The 14329-nt window shown below is 47.9% G+C and overlaps 6 protein-coding genes across 6 annotated transcripts; 2 read left to right on the top strand and 4 right to left on the bottom strand.

The window, feature by feature from the left end:
• Positions 1-43: 43 nt before the first annotated feature.
• MGYG_00408 (oligomeric Golgi complex component 6) lies at positions 44-2279 on the bottom strand (the record flags this gene model as incomplete). The annotated part of the gene is made up of 2 exons (XM_003176273.1): positions 44-1927; positions 1983-2279. 2 exons carry the CDS (start codon positions 2277-2279, stop codon positions 44-46), a joined length of 2181 nt encoding a protein of 726 aa, XP_003176321.1.
• A 1089-nt stretch (positions 2280-3368) lies between these two features.
• Positions 3369-3851, bottom strand: MGYG_00407 (hypothetical protein; the record flags this gene model as incomplete). Its single annotated transcript, XM_003176272.1, has 4 exons — positions 3369-3417; positions 3484-3582; positions 3653-3743; positions 3818-3851. 4 exons carry the CDS (start codon positions 3849-3851, stop codon positions 3369-3371), a joined length of 273 nt encoding a protein of 90 aa, XP_003176320.1.
• Positions 3852-4701: 850 nt separating this feature from the next.
• On the top strand, positions 4702-6146 carry MGYG_00406 (hypothetical protein; the record flags this gene model as incomplete). Its single annotated transcript, XM_003176271.1, has 2 exons — positions 4702-5439; positions 5508-6146. The coding sequence occupies 2 exons, from the start codon at positions 4702-4704 to the stop codon at positions 6144-6146; spliced, it is 1377 nt and encodes a 458-aa protein (XP_003176319.1).
• Positions 6147-7319: 1173 nt separating this feature from the next.
• On the top strand, positions 7320-8324 carry MGYG_00405 (hypothetical protein; the record flags this gene model as incomplete). Its single annotated transcript, XM_003176270.1, has 2 exons — positions 7320-7417; positions 7691-8324. 2 exons carry the CDS (start codon positions 7320-7322, stop codon positions 8322-8324), a joined length of 732 nt encoding a protein of 243 aa, XP_003176318.1.
• Positions 8325-8737: 413 nt separating this feature from the next.
• Positions 8738-11138, bottom strand: MGYG_00404 (HMG box-containing protein; the record flags this gene model as incomplete). Its single annotated transcript, XM_003176269.1, has 2 exons — positions 8738-9962; positions 10042-11138. The coding sequence occupies 2 exons, from the start codon at positions 11136-11138 to the stop codon at positions 8738-8740; spliced, it is 2322 nt and encodes a 773-aa protein (XP_003176317.1).
• A 674-nt stretch (positions 11139-11812) lies between these two features.
• On the bottom strand, positions 11813-13691 carry MGYG_00403 (1,3-beta-glucanosyltransferase gel4; the record flags this gene model as incomplete). The annotated part of the gene is made up of 5 exons (XM_003176268.1): positions 11813-12498; positions 12562-13323; positions 13391-13416; positions 13490-13527; positions 13608-13691. The coding sequence occupies 5 exons, from the start codon at positions 13689-13691 to the stop codon at positions 11813-11815; spliced, it is 1596 nt and encodes a 531-aa protein (XP_003176316.1).
• Positions 13692-14329: the final 638 nt, after the last annotated feature.

Below are 14329 nucleotides of genomic sequence, written 5' to 3'. Positions count from 1 at the left end.
CACTCTTGTTGATGTACCATAGATCTATCCGCTTCCCATCTATTTAACTCAAAAGAACTCTAATTTCCCCCGTTGTACGCGGGAACAATGCTCTCAAACTCCATTCCCTCTCCTCCTCTTCATTCCCTTCTTCACCAGCTTCTTCTTCATCTTTACCTCCAACGCTCGTCTTTGCCTCATCAGCACCAACAATCATCCCCTCGATAAACTCAAAGTCGCTCGCAAACGCCTCCACTGCCTCCTCTGTAACCCCCTTCACCAGTCCAGCATTGTTCACCCGTTTTAGGTTATCAGTTGCATCAACCAGTGCTGCAGGCAGGAAATCATCTAGCTGCTGACTCACAGCTGATAATGCTTCCGGTTGAAACTCTGGTAACTTCGCAATGGTGTCTAGATGGTTCTTGCTGCCGTCCGACTCGTTATGTGCGTTATATGCCTCCAGGGCACGAAGAAGCGTATCCAGCCCTGACTTCTCTAGCAAGAAATCATGCTGGAATTTATGTAGCTCGGCCCGTAGATTTGCAAGGGTATTTGATAAGGTAGCTAGATGTGTCGAGGACGCAAACTCGTACGCAGACACCGCTGTGCGCGCAGCAAGGATACAGTTCGTTTCGAATATCGTTCGGGAAAAACTGTCCTTGAGCAAATTGGTGGATTTCCTAGTTAGTTCCAACATCGGATCGAGCGTGGATTGAAGGATGGACGTGAATTTGTTTTCTTCCTCACTGCCCTCAGACGTCCTGCTAAGCACCGCATGGCTGAAAGATGAGTCGTAGGCTTTCATCAACTGCTCGAGACTCTCGACGCATTCTGTAAAGTATTCTGGCGGGCTCAGGTCATCAGGGGGCAGCAGGCCAGCAGCATCGTTCGAAGCAGCCTTCACGCGCCCTCGAGCCAGGCTTTCGAAATGTTCCATTGTGAAGCGCTCCAGGGACGAAAGCGTATCTACCAGCGCCGAATCGGCCCCTACAAGCTTGTTGAACGTCGTTTCATAGAAAGCAAGAAGATTAGCCACTTTGTATATAGTAACTGTGTCATCATGGCCTTGGACAACTAGTTCAACTCTTTGCTGGAGCGAGCGAGCAACGCCGCTTAGATCTCGTGTGATGAGCTCCTTTAACGCCTTTTGACCGTCAAATACAGGTTCTCCTTCTTCCCCGCGAGACCACGGTTCGCTCTTGATACCTGCCTCCATCCCCTTTGCGAGGTCGTCCGCGTCCGAAACGAAGAGGGCCTCTAAGGCTTCTCGCTCGGAGACGGTAGCGGAATGCACCCAGGCAAGCATATCGCCCACATATCGTAGTGGATCGTGTGCGGAAAACTCAATTGGCTTGGTATTTGCGTCCGCTGCCTCGCTGGACAATGCTACCGTAAGAGCATGATGGAATGCATCAGACAGGATATATTCACGAGCTTCAGCGAAGAAGTCGAGACAACTATGGAACAGACTCGGTCTCTCAGCAAGCACCCGGATTCCCTTCCTGATTGCTCCTCCAATCTGTGGGTCTTCGAGGTTCAATGATTTGAACTCCTTCTGGATCCATTTATATAGTTTGAGAAACGCGGAGTTGAGGTTCTTTGAGCTCTGCTCCATGATCTCTAGTCCTAGCTTTTGGTTTTCACTGCCCAACAGCACCTCGCAGTCCTTGTGTATTTGTTTCGTCCGACCTAGGATGTTGAAAAATCGATCATCCACAGGCTCTGACGGAGAAGTTAGGACTTGGATGTCCTCCTCCGGCAGTATAAAGTGTTTATTGAATGCATTGAGCAGGGCCTGTTTCGTCTCTGCTTCCTCTTTCTGAGCCGTCAGGGTAGATGCTTCTTCGAGTACCGGTCCAGTCTCCTTGTGAGCTACTGAAAGGCGATTCCGCATGTCCTGGCATATGGTATTGAGGTTGGCTATTACATCACCGATTCGAGACAGTTGCTACAGATAAGAGATTCATTAGTTTAGTGCTGTCAAACGAGAGAGAGACGCCAACCTCAGCAACTTTCCCAAAATCCTGTATTATCTTGCCATTGGAATCGATGACTTCCTTCTGGACATCAAGTCGAAGGGTTCTCCTGGTTTCTGCGGTGTTTTTAATCTCCCTACTATCCAACGTCTCAAGAGCATCTCTGATCTCCGAGTCCGCATAGGACGCTGATAGAGCGGAGTTAAGTCGATTGGCCAGCGCCGTCTGCCGCGGAGCTATGTTCGCACCGGCAAGAGGTGGTGATGACATGCCATTTGGAGATGATCCAGCAGCAGTAGCTCCACCCGAACGAAGAGCAGCCATCCTGGTAGCCAGCCTATCTAGATCTCAAACTCGCATCTTTGGTGTATTTCGCTGGTTGATCTGGCGGCAAGGTGGCCCGGGCGTCTCCTCGACGAATTAACGGTCCGTCTTTTTTCCGCTATTCTTTCTTGATTATGTAATCGTATTCTCTCAAAAGGCGCCAGGCGGGAAACTTTTGCTTTCTGTCTTTGCTTTTTGCCTGAGAGCAACAACCACCAACCGCCACCAAGCAACCCGGGATGGCATACCCTGGCATCAAGAGCATAATACTTACGGAGTATATAAGTATGATCGTTTTAGGTTAATATACGCTGGGATTCTTCCAAGGCAGTGAGCGGAATTTCTAACTTTAGCATATACGCCGTACCACTGAAAGAGTTCAGGAAACGGTGGTCCGACGAATGGATTACTCAACGCTAAAAAAAAAGGCTTTGGGAGGGTCCTCAAAATGATAATGGCCTACTTTTACAAGTCATGTACTGTTTCGATTCCTAGTGTGGGGCTGATACCTCTTATTCATGATCTTGTTAGAGGCTACATATGGACAGACGATCAAGATACCAGGCCTGATGGAAATGCGGCTGTTTACGATCTCAACTTAAATCAAACTAACTATGCAGAGCTTTCTCGAGATAAGATAGGCACCTGAAGCTTTCGTCATCTCTCCCCACCCCCTCTAGACTGCTCGATGGGCTAGAATTCTTGTGACTTATGGACTGCGAGGGGCTACCCCAGGGGTTATTCCCAGTTTTTTGATATTCCTTTCCGCAGCAGCACATCAGATCGAAGACCATCTGTTGGGTTTGCTCCACCCCTGGACCTGAACGTTGAACGGAAATGAACCCCTCTTTCAGGAGAGTTCTTACGCTTTTAGGAAATCAGATCGGGGGGTTTTATCATTGAAACAGTGAGTTATAGTTGAAGAGATAATATCGTAGCAGTGCATTAAAGTATATTCATCGTGAACTAATTGGTGGTATTTAGAACATATATAGAGAATGGAAGGTATCTGCGTTTAGCCTTCATATCACTATGCCAATAAGAACGAGGCCCCGAACTCATGCGACATAATCGTGTATTCCACCACCTTTACTTGTTGTTGGTGTCCATTCCGAGGGCGCCCTTGACCTTGTCGGCACTGTAAATGGATGTTAGCAAATGCCCATGAGATTCCTATACAGAATCAAGGCAGTTGACTACTTACATGGCCTGACCAGCTCCACCGCTGTTGTTGTCATTGGCACGCTGGCCCTTGTCGAACATTTGCTGGGCAGTACCCTTCTGGTCGTCAGGCTGGAGACCACTGAAGAATAAGTCAGTTCAATGCACTGCTAGGAAAGATGGGGTGAAATGAGGGTGATTGAAGACCATACCGAGCAATGCGGTCCTTGGTGTCAGTGAAGGCCTCGCCGATCTTGTCCTGCTGGGACTTGGTGCTGTCAGGAGTCAACTCCTCCTTGGCCTCTGTCCAAAATTGTTAGAGTGAGAAAATTCCTTTGAATTTTAAAGAGATGGAAAGAAGAGGGCAAAGCACGTACTGGTAGAGAAATCCTTGCGTCCAGCGTCAGCCATTGTGAATGGTAGTTGTAGAAGAAGTGTCTTCGGAAGGTTTGAAAAAAGATTGTGAAATTGAATCTGAGTAGATTGGTTGTCTTGATGTGTGATGATGATGAGAAAAAAGGAGAGTCTATCTTAGGGACATTGTCGTCCTTTATATAGACATCCCCTCAGGGCCAGATCGAGTGAGAATCCAAATATGACGTATCTGCATTCGTATCTCAAATACTGGGAACACTGCCTTCCCCAAAGCCTGTCGTTGCAAGGGGTATGACGAGCATGTACAGACTTAGCACCAATTTCGCTGTGGGGAGCTTTCACTTTCCTCGGGATCCATTTGCATAACACCTTGCATGCAGCAGAAAGAGAGTCCGTAATGACGTCATATGCCAGGATTTCTAAACACGTGATAAAGCCAAGTGCTGTTAGTCATCATGTTGCATCATAGTTTCTCCGGAGCCCGGGTGCCGAGGCCCATAAACGATCCGTGGGCTCCACCGACATCATCTGTGACTCTCTTCGCGCTTCCATCAACATCATCACCAACATCATCGTCAACCACCAGCAAAGCGACAACCGCCGAGCTCAAACACGGCATGGCCGCTACCCAGTCCCGCATATGACGACTACGCCTCTTCTCTTGTTCCTTTTTTTGCACGAAGTTTTTTTTCCCTGAACCCTTGTTTCTGTTTGTCCTGCCACACCCTGCTGCTGTGCTGTTACCACACCCCACACCAACATTTGCCGTCTTTTTGCCGCTACTCCATACGGATAACAAGCGTGTTATCCTTCGATTTTTGCCTCCTTTCCCCTGCGACGGACCGTGTACCTCTCACAGACAACCCCTCTATAATTCTGGCTGTTAATGTCTGTCCCTGACGCATCACCACCTTCCTGGGATCTGACCCCGGCAATCAGCCTACTACACTCGTTTAGCCTGGAAGGCTACCAACATGAACGCCCCTCAAGCCCAAACCAAACACCAAATGGCCTTATCAACCATGCCACGTTGGCCTCAAGTGGTTTAGGGGATGCCGAACACGATAATAGCGCGCAACCTAAGCTTGGAGATTTTGGCGCCCTTTTTACGTTTCTTTCTCAGACCTCGCCACCAAAGCTTGGTCCTGCCGCTGACAACACGGTCACCCATGCTATCAGTGGCAAGAAAGATGTGCTGGAGACAGCTACAGTGCTGAAGCACCAGCACGAGGAGACCAGATCTCCTGCTAAGAAAGCGATACTCAAGCGGGATACCAAGAACATCGAGTCCGCGGGGTCGCCGGTACCACTAACGCCTGTCAGTGCTACTGTTGTGATCACTCCTAAATCCATTCTTCGCCGGCCTACTGCTATTGCTACTATTGTTTTGGCTGAAGCCGCCCCTTCACCCCCCAAAGGGAAGAGGATCGTTGGGTCTATCATTCATATCGAGCCGCTTCTGACTGGCTCTACAATACAAAGGCAACAGGCTCTTGTCTCGTTGCTTCAAGAGAAACACGCCAAGGTCAGGAATAACCTGCACCATGGAAACCTACGTGAATGCCTATCCCGTCCTTTGAAGACTGCACCGGCAGGTATTCACGTGTTTGTTGATATGTCTAACGTAAGTTGCTGTGCCTTGATTCTCAATAGCCAAAAAAAGCTTAAGCTTATTCAAACTACTCATTGCAGATCATGGTTGGCTTCCACGACTGCATCAAGAAGTCAAGGGACATACCTTTAACTACTCGAGTTCGTCGATTGCCTCTATCATTTCAGAACTTTGCTCTCGTTCTCGAACGAGCGCGGCCAGTCAGCAAGAGAGTCCTTGTTGGCTCTGATCGGTTTCCCGCCATCGACGAAGCAGAGACGCTTGGTTATGAGGCGAACATTCTCGAACGAGTCCACAAGGCGAAGATCTCATCCCCCCGGAAGACGAAACTCTCTGGCGGTGGTGGAGATAGAGCTGCCCGCCGCTCACTCTATGATCAGTCGAGCAGCTCCGAGACGAATGCCCAAGCCTCCACCGAAAGATGGGTGGAGCAAGCCGTAGATGAGATTCTACATTTGAAGATGTTGGAGAGCATCGTTGACACCGATACTCCCTCCACAATTGTGCTGGCGACCGGCGACGCTGCCCAGGCTGAGTATTCAGACGGGTTTTTGAAGATGGTCGACCGTGCGCTGAGCAAGGGCTGGTATGTTGAACTGGTTAGTTTCAGCTCCATCACCAGCCGTGCTTATACTCGGAAATCATTCCGGGACAAATGGGGTTCTAGATTTCGGATTTTTGAGCTTGATATATATGCTGAATATCTGTTGGATCTATGATTTCCCTTCATGCCCCTTCTTGATTCCCGACTCTTTAAAACACACGTTGTGATCCCTGCTACATGAGCAAACTGGTGTTCCTGGTAAAACAGGAGGCCGGTCCGTTTCATTACGGGTTTCGCCGTGGTTGTCGGACCACGTTGCTGAATGAAAGCCTTCGGGGTTGTCCTTTGAAATAAGGGCGTTTTATAGGCAGGGGAATGATTCGGGATGAAGTCAATTACCGCTTGACATATTCTTAACGGGGTATATCTCCGCGAGTAAATTGATCTTCAAGGCACGGAACCGTTAGATCAGATTTTTACAATACTCAAATAACTATGGAGTACATGTATACTTCATCACTTTACAATGTACACAGGAATAATTGATATTAAATATAAGACATACACAGCTGCCGCAAGCACCCTCGTAACTAAATCCCGCGTCTTCGCTACGTGGACTCCGCATCCATGAGCCTCCCCCTGTCAAAGCATTATTTACTTGCATCGTACATTATGCATGCATTAGAATATCTCATGCATTTTCCTTGCTCTCTGCCTGTTAACGAAATTAGCGAAACACATCAACCAACAGGATCTGCCAAAGATCGCTGTTGCTGGCCGTACAATAACCAAGTCCTCCATCCAGGATATGCAAGAGTGCCACGGCTGCTACCTGCACCTCTGCTGCCTGTCTAGCCGGACCTGGGGATTCAACCAACACCCGGCTATCTTCCATCTAGCCGGTCATTAACTGTGATAGAATGGCTCCAGACCCTTGAGAATCTTGGGACAAGCCGTGTTTGAGATACCGCTGTGCGTATCCTCTGGCCTGAAGAATGCTGGTTGCACTGCTGCCTTGAGCATAATAGCTGCGTTATTCCGTTTATCCTGCTCTTGACTCCACTCTGAAAATCGGGATACAAAGAGCTGGAGCCTGATGCCGGAGCCTGGAGCCTGAAGCATTCTCAATCTCTAGTCTGACAAAGACCTCGTTAACCATAAATAACCAGCTAAAAGCCCTTGGGCATCAAACCCAAAAGTTTTTTATGTATATTAAACACCATCTCTCACCAATTTGTACCTCTACCGCTTCTAATCTCCCTCCTACTAGAGAATTCAGACAAAGTAGGACCGCCTTTTTTGCTCATCTTGCACGAGCTGGTTGACTCTTCTCTAAAAGGGCAGCAATATGGCGGAGGCCGTCGATCCTGATACCGGATATATGCTCACTGAGCTCTATGGCGGCGCAATGAAGGTCCTGATACCAAAAGGGTTTGCAAATATAGGGTAAGATATAATTCACTTTTACCACCTCCTTATTATTCCCCCCTCTCTTCCTCCTTATGCTGCCCTGCCTTCATATATCATACAACCGCCGCTGTTGCTTCTTGCGCCTGCAAAACCCCCGCCGCGGGGCTGGTGCCTGCTGAGCGTCCGACCATCACACCAAGTGGACAGAGTGATAAGCTCAAATTTGGGCAAGGATGGCATCGAACAATAAATCATTTACAAAGAGGGACACCCTGCTAAGAAAAAATGATGGATTCAATCATGAAAAAGGTCCATCTTTCCAATCCCTGATAACCAGGAAGTTTTCCGGTCAACCTCAACAAAGACAAATATCATCATCGAGCTGGTTGAACGACTAGAGCCGGGCTCATATACCCTGCCAGAAGAAGTGGTATCCCAGCTAGAAACATCATCGGATAGCAATCAAGTCGAGCTCGGCGCCGTCCTGTATCATCTGCATGATATGTGCACCGCCAACGGAGACACCTATGAAATTCTCGACCCGCCAAAACCGTACCCTGTTCAACTCATACCGTCTCCAGCATATACATGTCAGGCACTGGTGACCTCAAAGGGGCAACTATCCGACACTCAGCGTTTGCTTAACATGCACTCACAGTCTTCACCACAAGCGGCATTGACATCTACACCGGCCGGCACAACTGGTACGACTGTTACTGCGCCCGTACCCCAGCAAGAAACAACTTCCACATGCCACTTCTTCCTTGTACGGCTCGCGCAGTATGGCACCGATATCCTTGTTTATATCAATGTCCCTCACGATAAGCTTGAGGAGTCTGGAGTTCCTGGTGCAGTTGCCCAGGAGGAAATGCGTGCGCATGACATCATGGCCAATATGATGCGGTCCCTGGGGATTATTGACTACAGTCTCTTTGGAGGTTAGCCGTCAGGCCAACAATCGCATGCGCTTTAGCATTAAGTGTAATAGGCGTACGAAGGGGTGGAAATGGGAAAAACGCGAGCATCTTGATCACTAAGAACAAAAGTAACCAAATACTGTATATAAAGGATAAATCAATTTCACTTTCTAGTTGTCCAGTTTATTTAGATTTTTAATATAGACTTGAATATCCAGCAAGGTTGCAATAGTATGAGTGAAAGATGCATAGAATTTACCGGCAAACTGTGAGAAAATCGCTAGGCCTTACAAAGAGTAATAACCGAACCAAAGAAATCTAACAACCTCCGACCAGAAAATTGAACACCAGTACAACTGTCCATCAAAATAACCCTCCCCTACCTCCCCCAGACATCATGAGTTCATGTAACGCTGTCAAGATTTGTTGTCATAAAATTTTATACCTTTGACTTCCCCCTTGGCTTTGGCTTAACCTGCAATAGCTTCCCATCGTGACATTTCCCACATCGCACCTTAACTGGATCAATGCTCCTCGAGTGTCGACCATATTCCTGCCCACAACTCATGCAGCACCACATGTACTTGTAATTAATCAGGTACGAATGTTTCGTGCTAACCTCGACCTTGCCAGAATACTCTGAATGAGCGTCAAGCGCTGTCATGCACTTTTTAGCCCATTGTTTGAAACTGGCCCCATGAGGCTGGTTAAGAACACCGGATATCATGAAATTGGCTAGGTGGCAGTATTCGTGTGCCAATGTGTTGAGCAGCCTATCCTCGCAGTCAATCACCTTCTCGGCTAGCTCAATGGTTGCATTGTGTCTGATTGAGCGATGGACAGAAGAGCGGCTTGAAGATATTAAAAGTTCGTCTGTCGGTAAGGCGCTGGTCGCCGAGGATGATGTTGAGGAAGGCGCATGGGAAGAAGAATTATTCGGAGAGCAAAGGTTCGCTGAAGATGAGTCGATGAGAAATTGCTCTGTTGAATCTCTGTTGCGTGTGATCAACTCCTTTTTCCAAGTTGCCCCGCCAGCCGTGGTAGCCAATTTGTTATTCCAAACAATGTTTACTCCGCCCGCAGATTCAGCGAGTTTCAAAATTTCACCCCCAGTCACCATGGTATCCAATTCGTTAAAGAAGTTTGTTGCAAGTGCGTGCTTTATTTGGTCGAATTCTCGCTTTTTAGCAGCCAATGCCTTCTTCGTCGATGCTGATGCCTTGGCTTGCTTCTTGCCTGGGCTAGCATTGTTCTTGATCGGGGATGCGTGTAAAGGCAGTTTGTCACCCATTGCATCAGGTTCAGGAGTGCCTAGATGTCCTGGAATAGAGACGCCTGTAATCACAAAGTCGTTGTCCTGACTGCCAAAAATCTGTTCATCGTCATCGGCTTCATCCTCTGTGTCCGAGAAGATATCAAAATGCCGTTTGTAGAAATTGGGAGCTTTGATCTTTTGAGGGGAAAATTTGTCATTCCACTCGTTGACGGTTTTCTGGTCCCAAAACATATCAATATCAGGCTTATGAGGGGATGGAGGAATGCGGTTTGCCTGTGATTTTGAAGGAGATTTAAGGCGAGGCTTTGTAGGAGAGGTCGGAGGAGTAACGAAGCTCATCTTCGAGCTGTCTTGTCCAGGAGATTCAGGAGAAGATAGAAGAGGTAGCCTAATTGCAAGTTAGCAAAGTCGGCTTTGGCAAGAATTGATATCCAAAGACAGATCAATTGAAATGGAATATTCCGTACCCTTGAGGGGAACCTGTAGCTCGGCTATTTGTGTTCTTTGTAGAAGTCAAGCCCACAGAGGGCTTGTTTTTCTTTTTATGCTCCTTTGAATATTTAGGAGATGCTGGCGGTGGAAGACGAGGCCTGGAGTCCAGCAGCACATCTGTTGTGATGGCTGCATCTTGCTCATTTGCTTCCTGATCAACAGGACAAGATATGTTGTTCCCCATGTTTGTAAACAACAATGGGTCCTCATCAAGACCTGGGGTATTGTTAGGCTTGCCAACACTCTCACAAGTTTCATTATCTGATGTATGAGAGGGAGTTGAGCTGCGCTGTTTTCTTCTACCCCTAATCAATCTCCTGCGAGGCCGATGCTGTGCCTCAGGCTCAGACTCAGACTTAGGCTCAGGCTCAGCTTCAGCTTCAGAATCTAGATGATTGTTAGAGGAAGTGTGGGTTTTGCTACTTTGTCTCTCTTTCTCCTCCGCATCACTATCATCTTCGCCTTCATACTCCAAGTCTTCGTAGAGACTTAAAGATTCATTATCAGAAACAATAAAGTCATCCAATGAATCGAACCCATCGGTATCATATTCTTCTTGCTCCATAGTACTTTCCTCCTCTTCCCCCTCTTCCTTCCCATGACTGTAACTATGCTTCTTCTTGAATATGTGAGTATGACTTCTCTTATCCGCCTGAGCTTCCTCCTCGTCATGTGCCTCTTCCTTTGCTAGCTCTTCCTCGATATCCTCATCTGCTTCTTGAAGTTCCAGTTTGGTAAACCTCTTAACCACATCTTCTTCCTCATCCTCCCCTCGACATACCTCTTCCCGTTTCTTAGAGGTTAAGGATAAGTCAGATAACTGGGATATCAGCTTTTCCTGGCCATCAATCCGCCTCCTAGACCTTGAGGCTCGCCTAGCGTCATCCTTGGTCTCGTTCCGGTTTGCCCTCCCAGAGCTTCTAGAAGGTGTATTTTCTTCCACTTCATCATCCCTAGTCGTAGATTGAGATTTGATAATAGATTTATCTTCTATAACATTTTTTTCTTTGTCCTGGATGCTCGTTTTGGCCACTTGACTATTTTCCCTTGGCTTTGTATAGAGCCTCGCCATGGTGATTCAGTTTGGGTATTTCTGAAGAAAGGAATAGATGTAGTCTTTTTAAGACAAGATGTCATCAATCGTAAGTAGAAATATGGCGATATTTAGCTGAATTCACTGACTGACTGATTCTTCGCTTTTAGTGGTGAGGTTGATGCTTTGTCGTTGGCTGGGCAACGACGACCATTAAATATGCATAAAAGCTTCTTTCAACTATCAAAAAGTAACAACACAGCTATTTCGAAGCCTCTACAGACGTTACTTCAGTAAAAGAAGGCCGATACAAGGAAAATAAATCAATTTATCGGTTTACCAGGCTACTCCCATGGATAAAAATAAAGGGGGCAAATGGAGTCAGTTTTCATCACTATTACAAACTCATAAAGAAAGGGGAAGGGAAAGGGAATCAAGTCAAGTGCATGCTACGGTACGTACAGGTGGTGTAGCAGAAGAACAACAAAGCAGAAAGAGGATCGGCCGGTCCAATATCGACATGACCATTAGAAAAGAAGAAGCAACAAGAGGGAATCAAAACAAACAAACAAAGACAAGCAAGTTAGAGGGGAAGGAACAACTCAGTTTGCTGATGGGTTATGGACAGATGGTATGTATGGCTCATGTATTATTGGGATCTATCATGGAGAACAGGAGCTGAGGGAATTTATGATTGGTTACACCGCGGAAGTCTATATCAGGATCATACCAGCACCAGCGAGAACGGCACAGAAGAGATAAGCACCAAACTTGACAATACCAAAGTTGACAGATGGGGAGGCAATGGTATGAGCAGCAGCGCCGGAAGAGGTGCTGCTGCCACCTGGGCCGGAGGTGATGCTTCCGGTACCGTCCTGGCCAGCCTGGCCGACAAGGGTGGCGCAGTTGCCGGATGGCTTCTCAGACTTCTGCATGCTGGCGGCACCGCCGAAATCACAGGCAGTGGCTCCGTTGCCCTTAGCGGACTGGTGCTTGTAGTACTGGTCAAAGGCGAAGGAGAGCTGCTCCTTGGGGCTGCACATGCTGTAAGCGCCGTAGACACCCTTGGAAGCGTCAGCAGTGATTCCCTTGCAGGCATCCTTGTCATTGCCACAGACAACTCCGAAGAGCTTGCCGAGTTCCTTGTCAGTGATATCAGAGTTGGCGACGCAGGTCAAGCTCTTGACCATGCAGGAGCAGAGGGACTTGTTGGGAGTTGGTGGGAGAGGCGAGCTCTTGGCCTTCCAGGTATTGCTGGTGGGGCAAGTGCTGAGAGCGGTGTTGGTTGGCTTATAAGCATCCATCTTAACACCAGAGGGCTTGGCTTTGCTGATCTGAGTCTTGAGGTTGTTGAAGTCGGCGAGCTTCTTGGGCTTATCATTCTCAATCTTGACGAGACCTGTTGGCTGTCAGTTAGTGATCGAAGTTATTAAGTATCGAATTGAAGAAATAGGGAGCCTACCATAGTCGTTGGCTTCCTGGAAGTACATGTAGACGATGCCTCCGCTGAGAACAGGAGTCATCTTGTCACCATAGATAGCCTGGACCTCAGTGAACTTTCTTGGCTGGACCTTGTTGCAACCGTACTCGGCAAAGAAGACTGGGACGTTGAAGGACTTGAATTCCTCGACGACCTTATCATAACCGGAAGTAGTGTAAGAAGAGTCACCGCACCAGGAGTAGATGTTGTAGCCCCAGAAGTCAATGGATTCTTCTTGCTTGTTGCAGTTGAAGTAGGCGGTCATGTCATCACGGATCTCAGCGTCGTCGTTGGTAGCATAGCCGACACCCATTGGGCGGTAGTTCTTCTGCTTGATGTAGGCCTTCATATCACGGACGGCAGCTTTAACAAAAGCACTGGCATCGGTGTTGGTGCTGTTGTTGGAGACCTCGTTACCGGCGAAGAAACCGATGGTGTTGGAGTACTGAGCCAGCTCGTCGATGACGGAGGTGTAGCGCTCGTACAGGTCATCGTTCCACTTGGGGTCATCACGGATGATGGAAGTCTTGGGCTCGGAGAGATCAGCCACGACGTAGATACCGGCATCCTGGAGCATCTTCATGCACTGTTTGTGGTCCTTCTTGGGGTCGATGGCGTAAACACGGATAGTGTTGGTTTGCAGCTCCTGCATCAGGGGGATATCACGCTTGCAGGCATCTACGTCTGCGAGTGGGTCTTGGTAACTGTTGTCTGGGTTGGTAGTGCCATTGCTGGAGATTTCCTCTATGCAAGTGTAAGTTGGATGCCGTTTTATATCGCGTGCTACACTGATGGCTCGACGTCTACTTACGCTGATAGGCAATGCCCTTCATGAAGCTATGCGGACGAGTTAGTAAAGTGTTGCTAATGGAGACGATATATGATAAAACAAACGATGGATAAAACGTACAACTCAGTGCCATTTGTCTTATAGAAGAACTTGCTTCCCTATAGTTCCGATATTAAGTCAGTCCCTTCTGCCGGTCTCTCAATATCCAACTGGTTATCAACGCCAAACGGCCACCAACCTTGATGACAATGGGATCGAGGTCAGCAGCGACGACAGAGCCGGCGACAAGGGCCGTAGCGGCCGCCAAAGAGGAAAACTTCATGGTAATGTCTTATGTTTCTCGCGTCTTGATAGTAGATACGAAAGGGTGTAGAAAAAAAAGCGAGAGGATGAGCGTTGGTAATAGAAAAGAAAAAAAAAAACAAACGTAACTAAACGAGAGCGGTTACGAAAGAGAAAGTAGACGCCCCAGAGAATAGCCTCGAACGAGTGTGAAGAAGATGGAAGAAGATGTCTGGTCTGTCTCTCGGAAAAGAGGGTAAGAAAAAAAAGAGCAGGAGAGCGAGTGAAGAAGGAGGAATTTGAAGATGTTTGTTTCGTTTCTGGAGAAAACCGGAGAAAGTCACGTTAACCTTAACCACTTTGGCGGCGGCTTGCGTGGACAAGCACAAGAAAGGGAGAGGGAAAAAAGGGGCTTGCGTAAGTGAAAGTAAAGTAGTCCGCGACTCCTGAAACACCAGCCGGATAGAGCAGAGACAGGCGAGCGCTGAGAGCGAGTAGGACGGGGGAGGGATGTGCGGCTAGATAGACGGGTAGGTGACTCTCCCTGGTCTTCTTGGTCTTCTTGGTCGACGTTCTTGTGCTCTTGTGCTCTTCTTGTGCTTCTTGTGCTCCGGCTGACGGTCTCGCAGACACTTGCTACGGTTGGTTACGGTTGGCTACGAGAGGACTACGAGAGCT

This window comes from Nannizzia gypsea, genomic scaffold (assembly GCF_000150975.2).
Source record: "Nannizzia gypsea CBS 118893 supercont1.1 genomic scaffold, whole genome shotgun sequence".
Classification (NCBI taxonomy): domain Eukaryota; kingdom Fungi; phylum Ascomycota; class Eurotiomycetes; order Onygenales; family Arthrodermataceae; genus Nannizzia; species Nannizzia gypsea.
The sequence above is the reverse complement of the archived record's forward strand: the minus strand, read 5'-3'. Positions and strand labels throughout refer to the sequence as shown.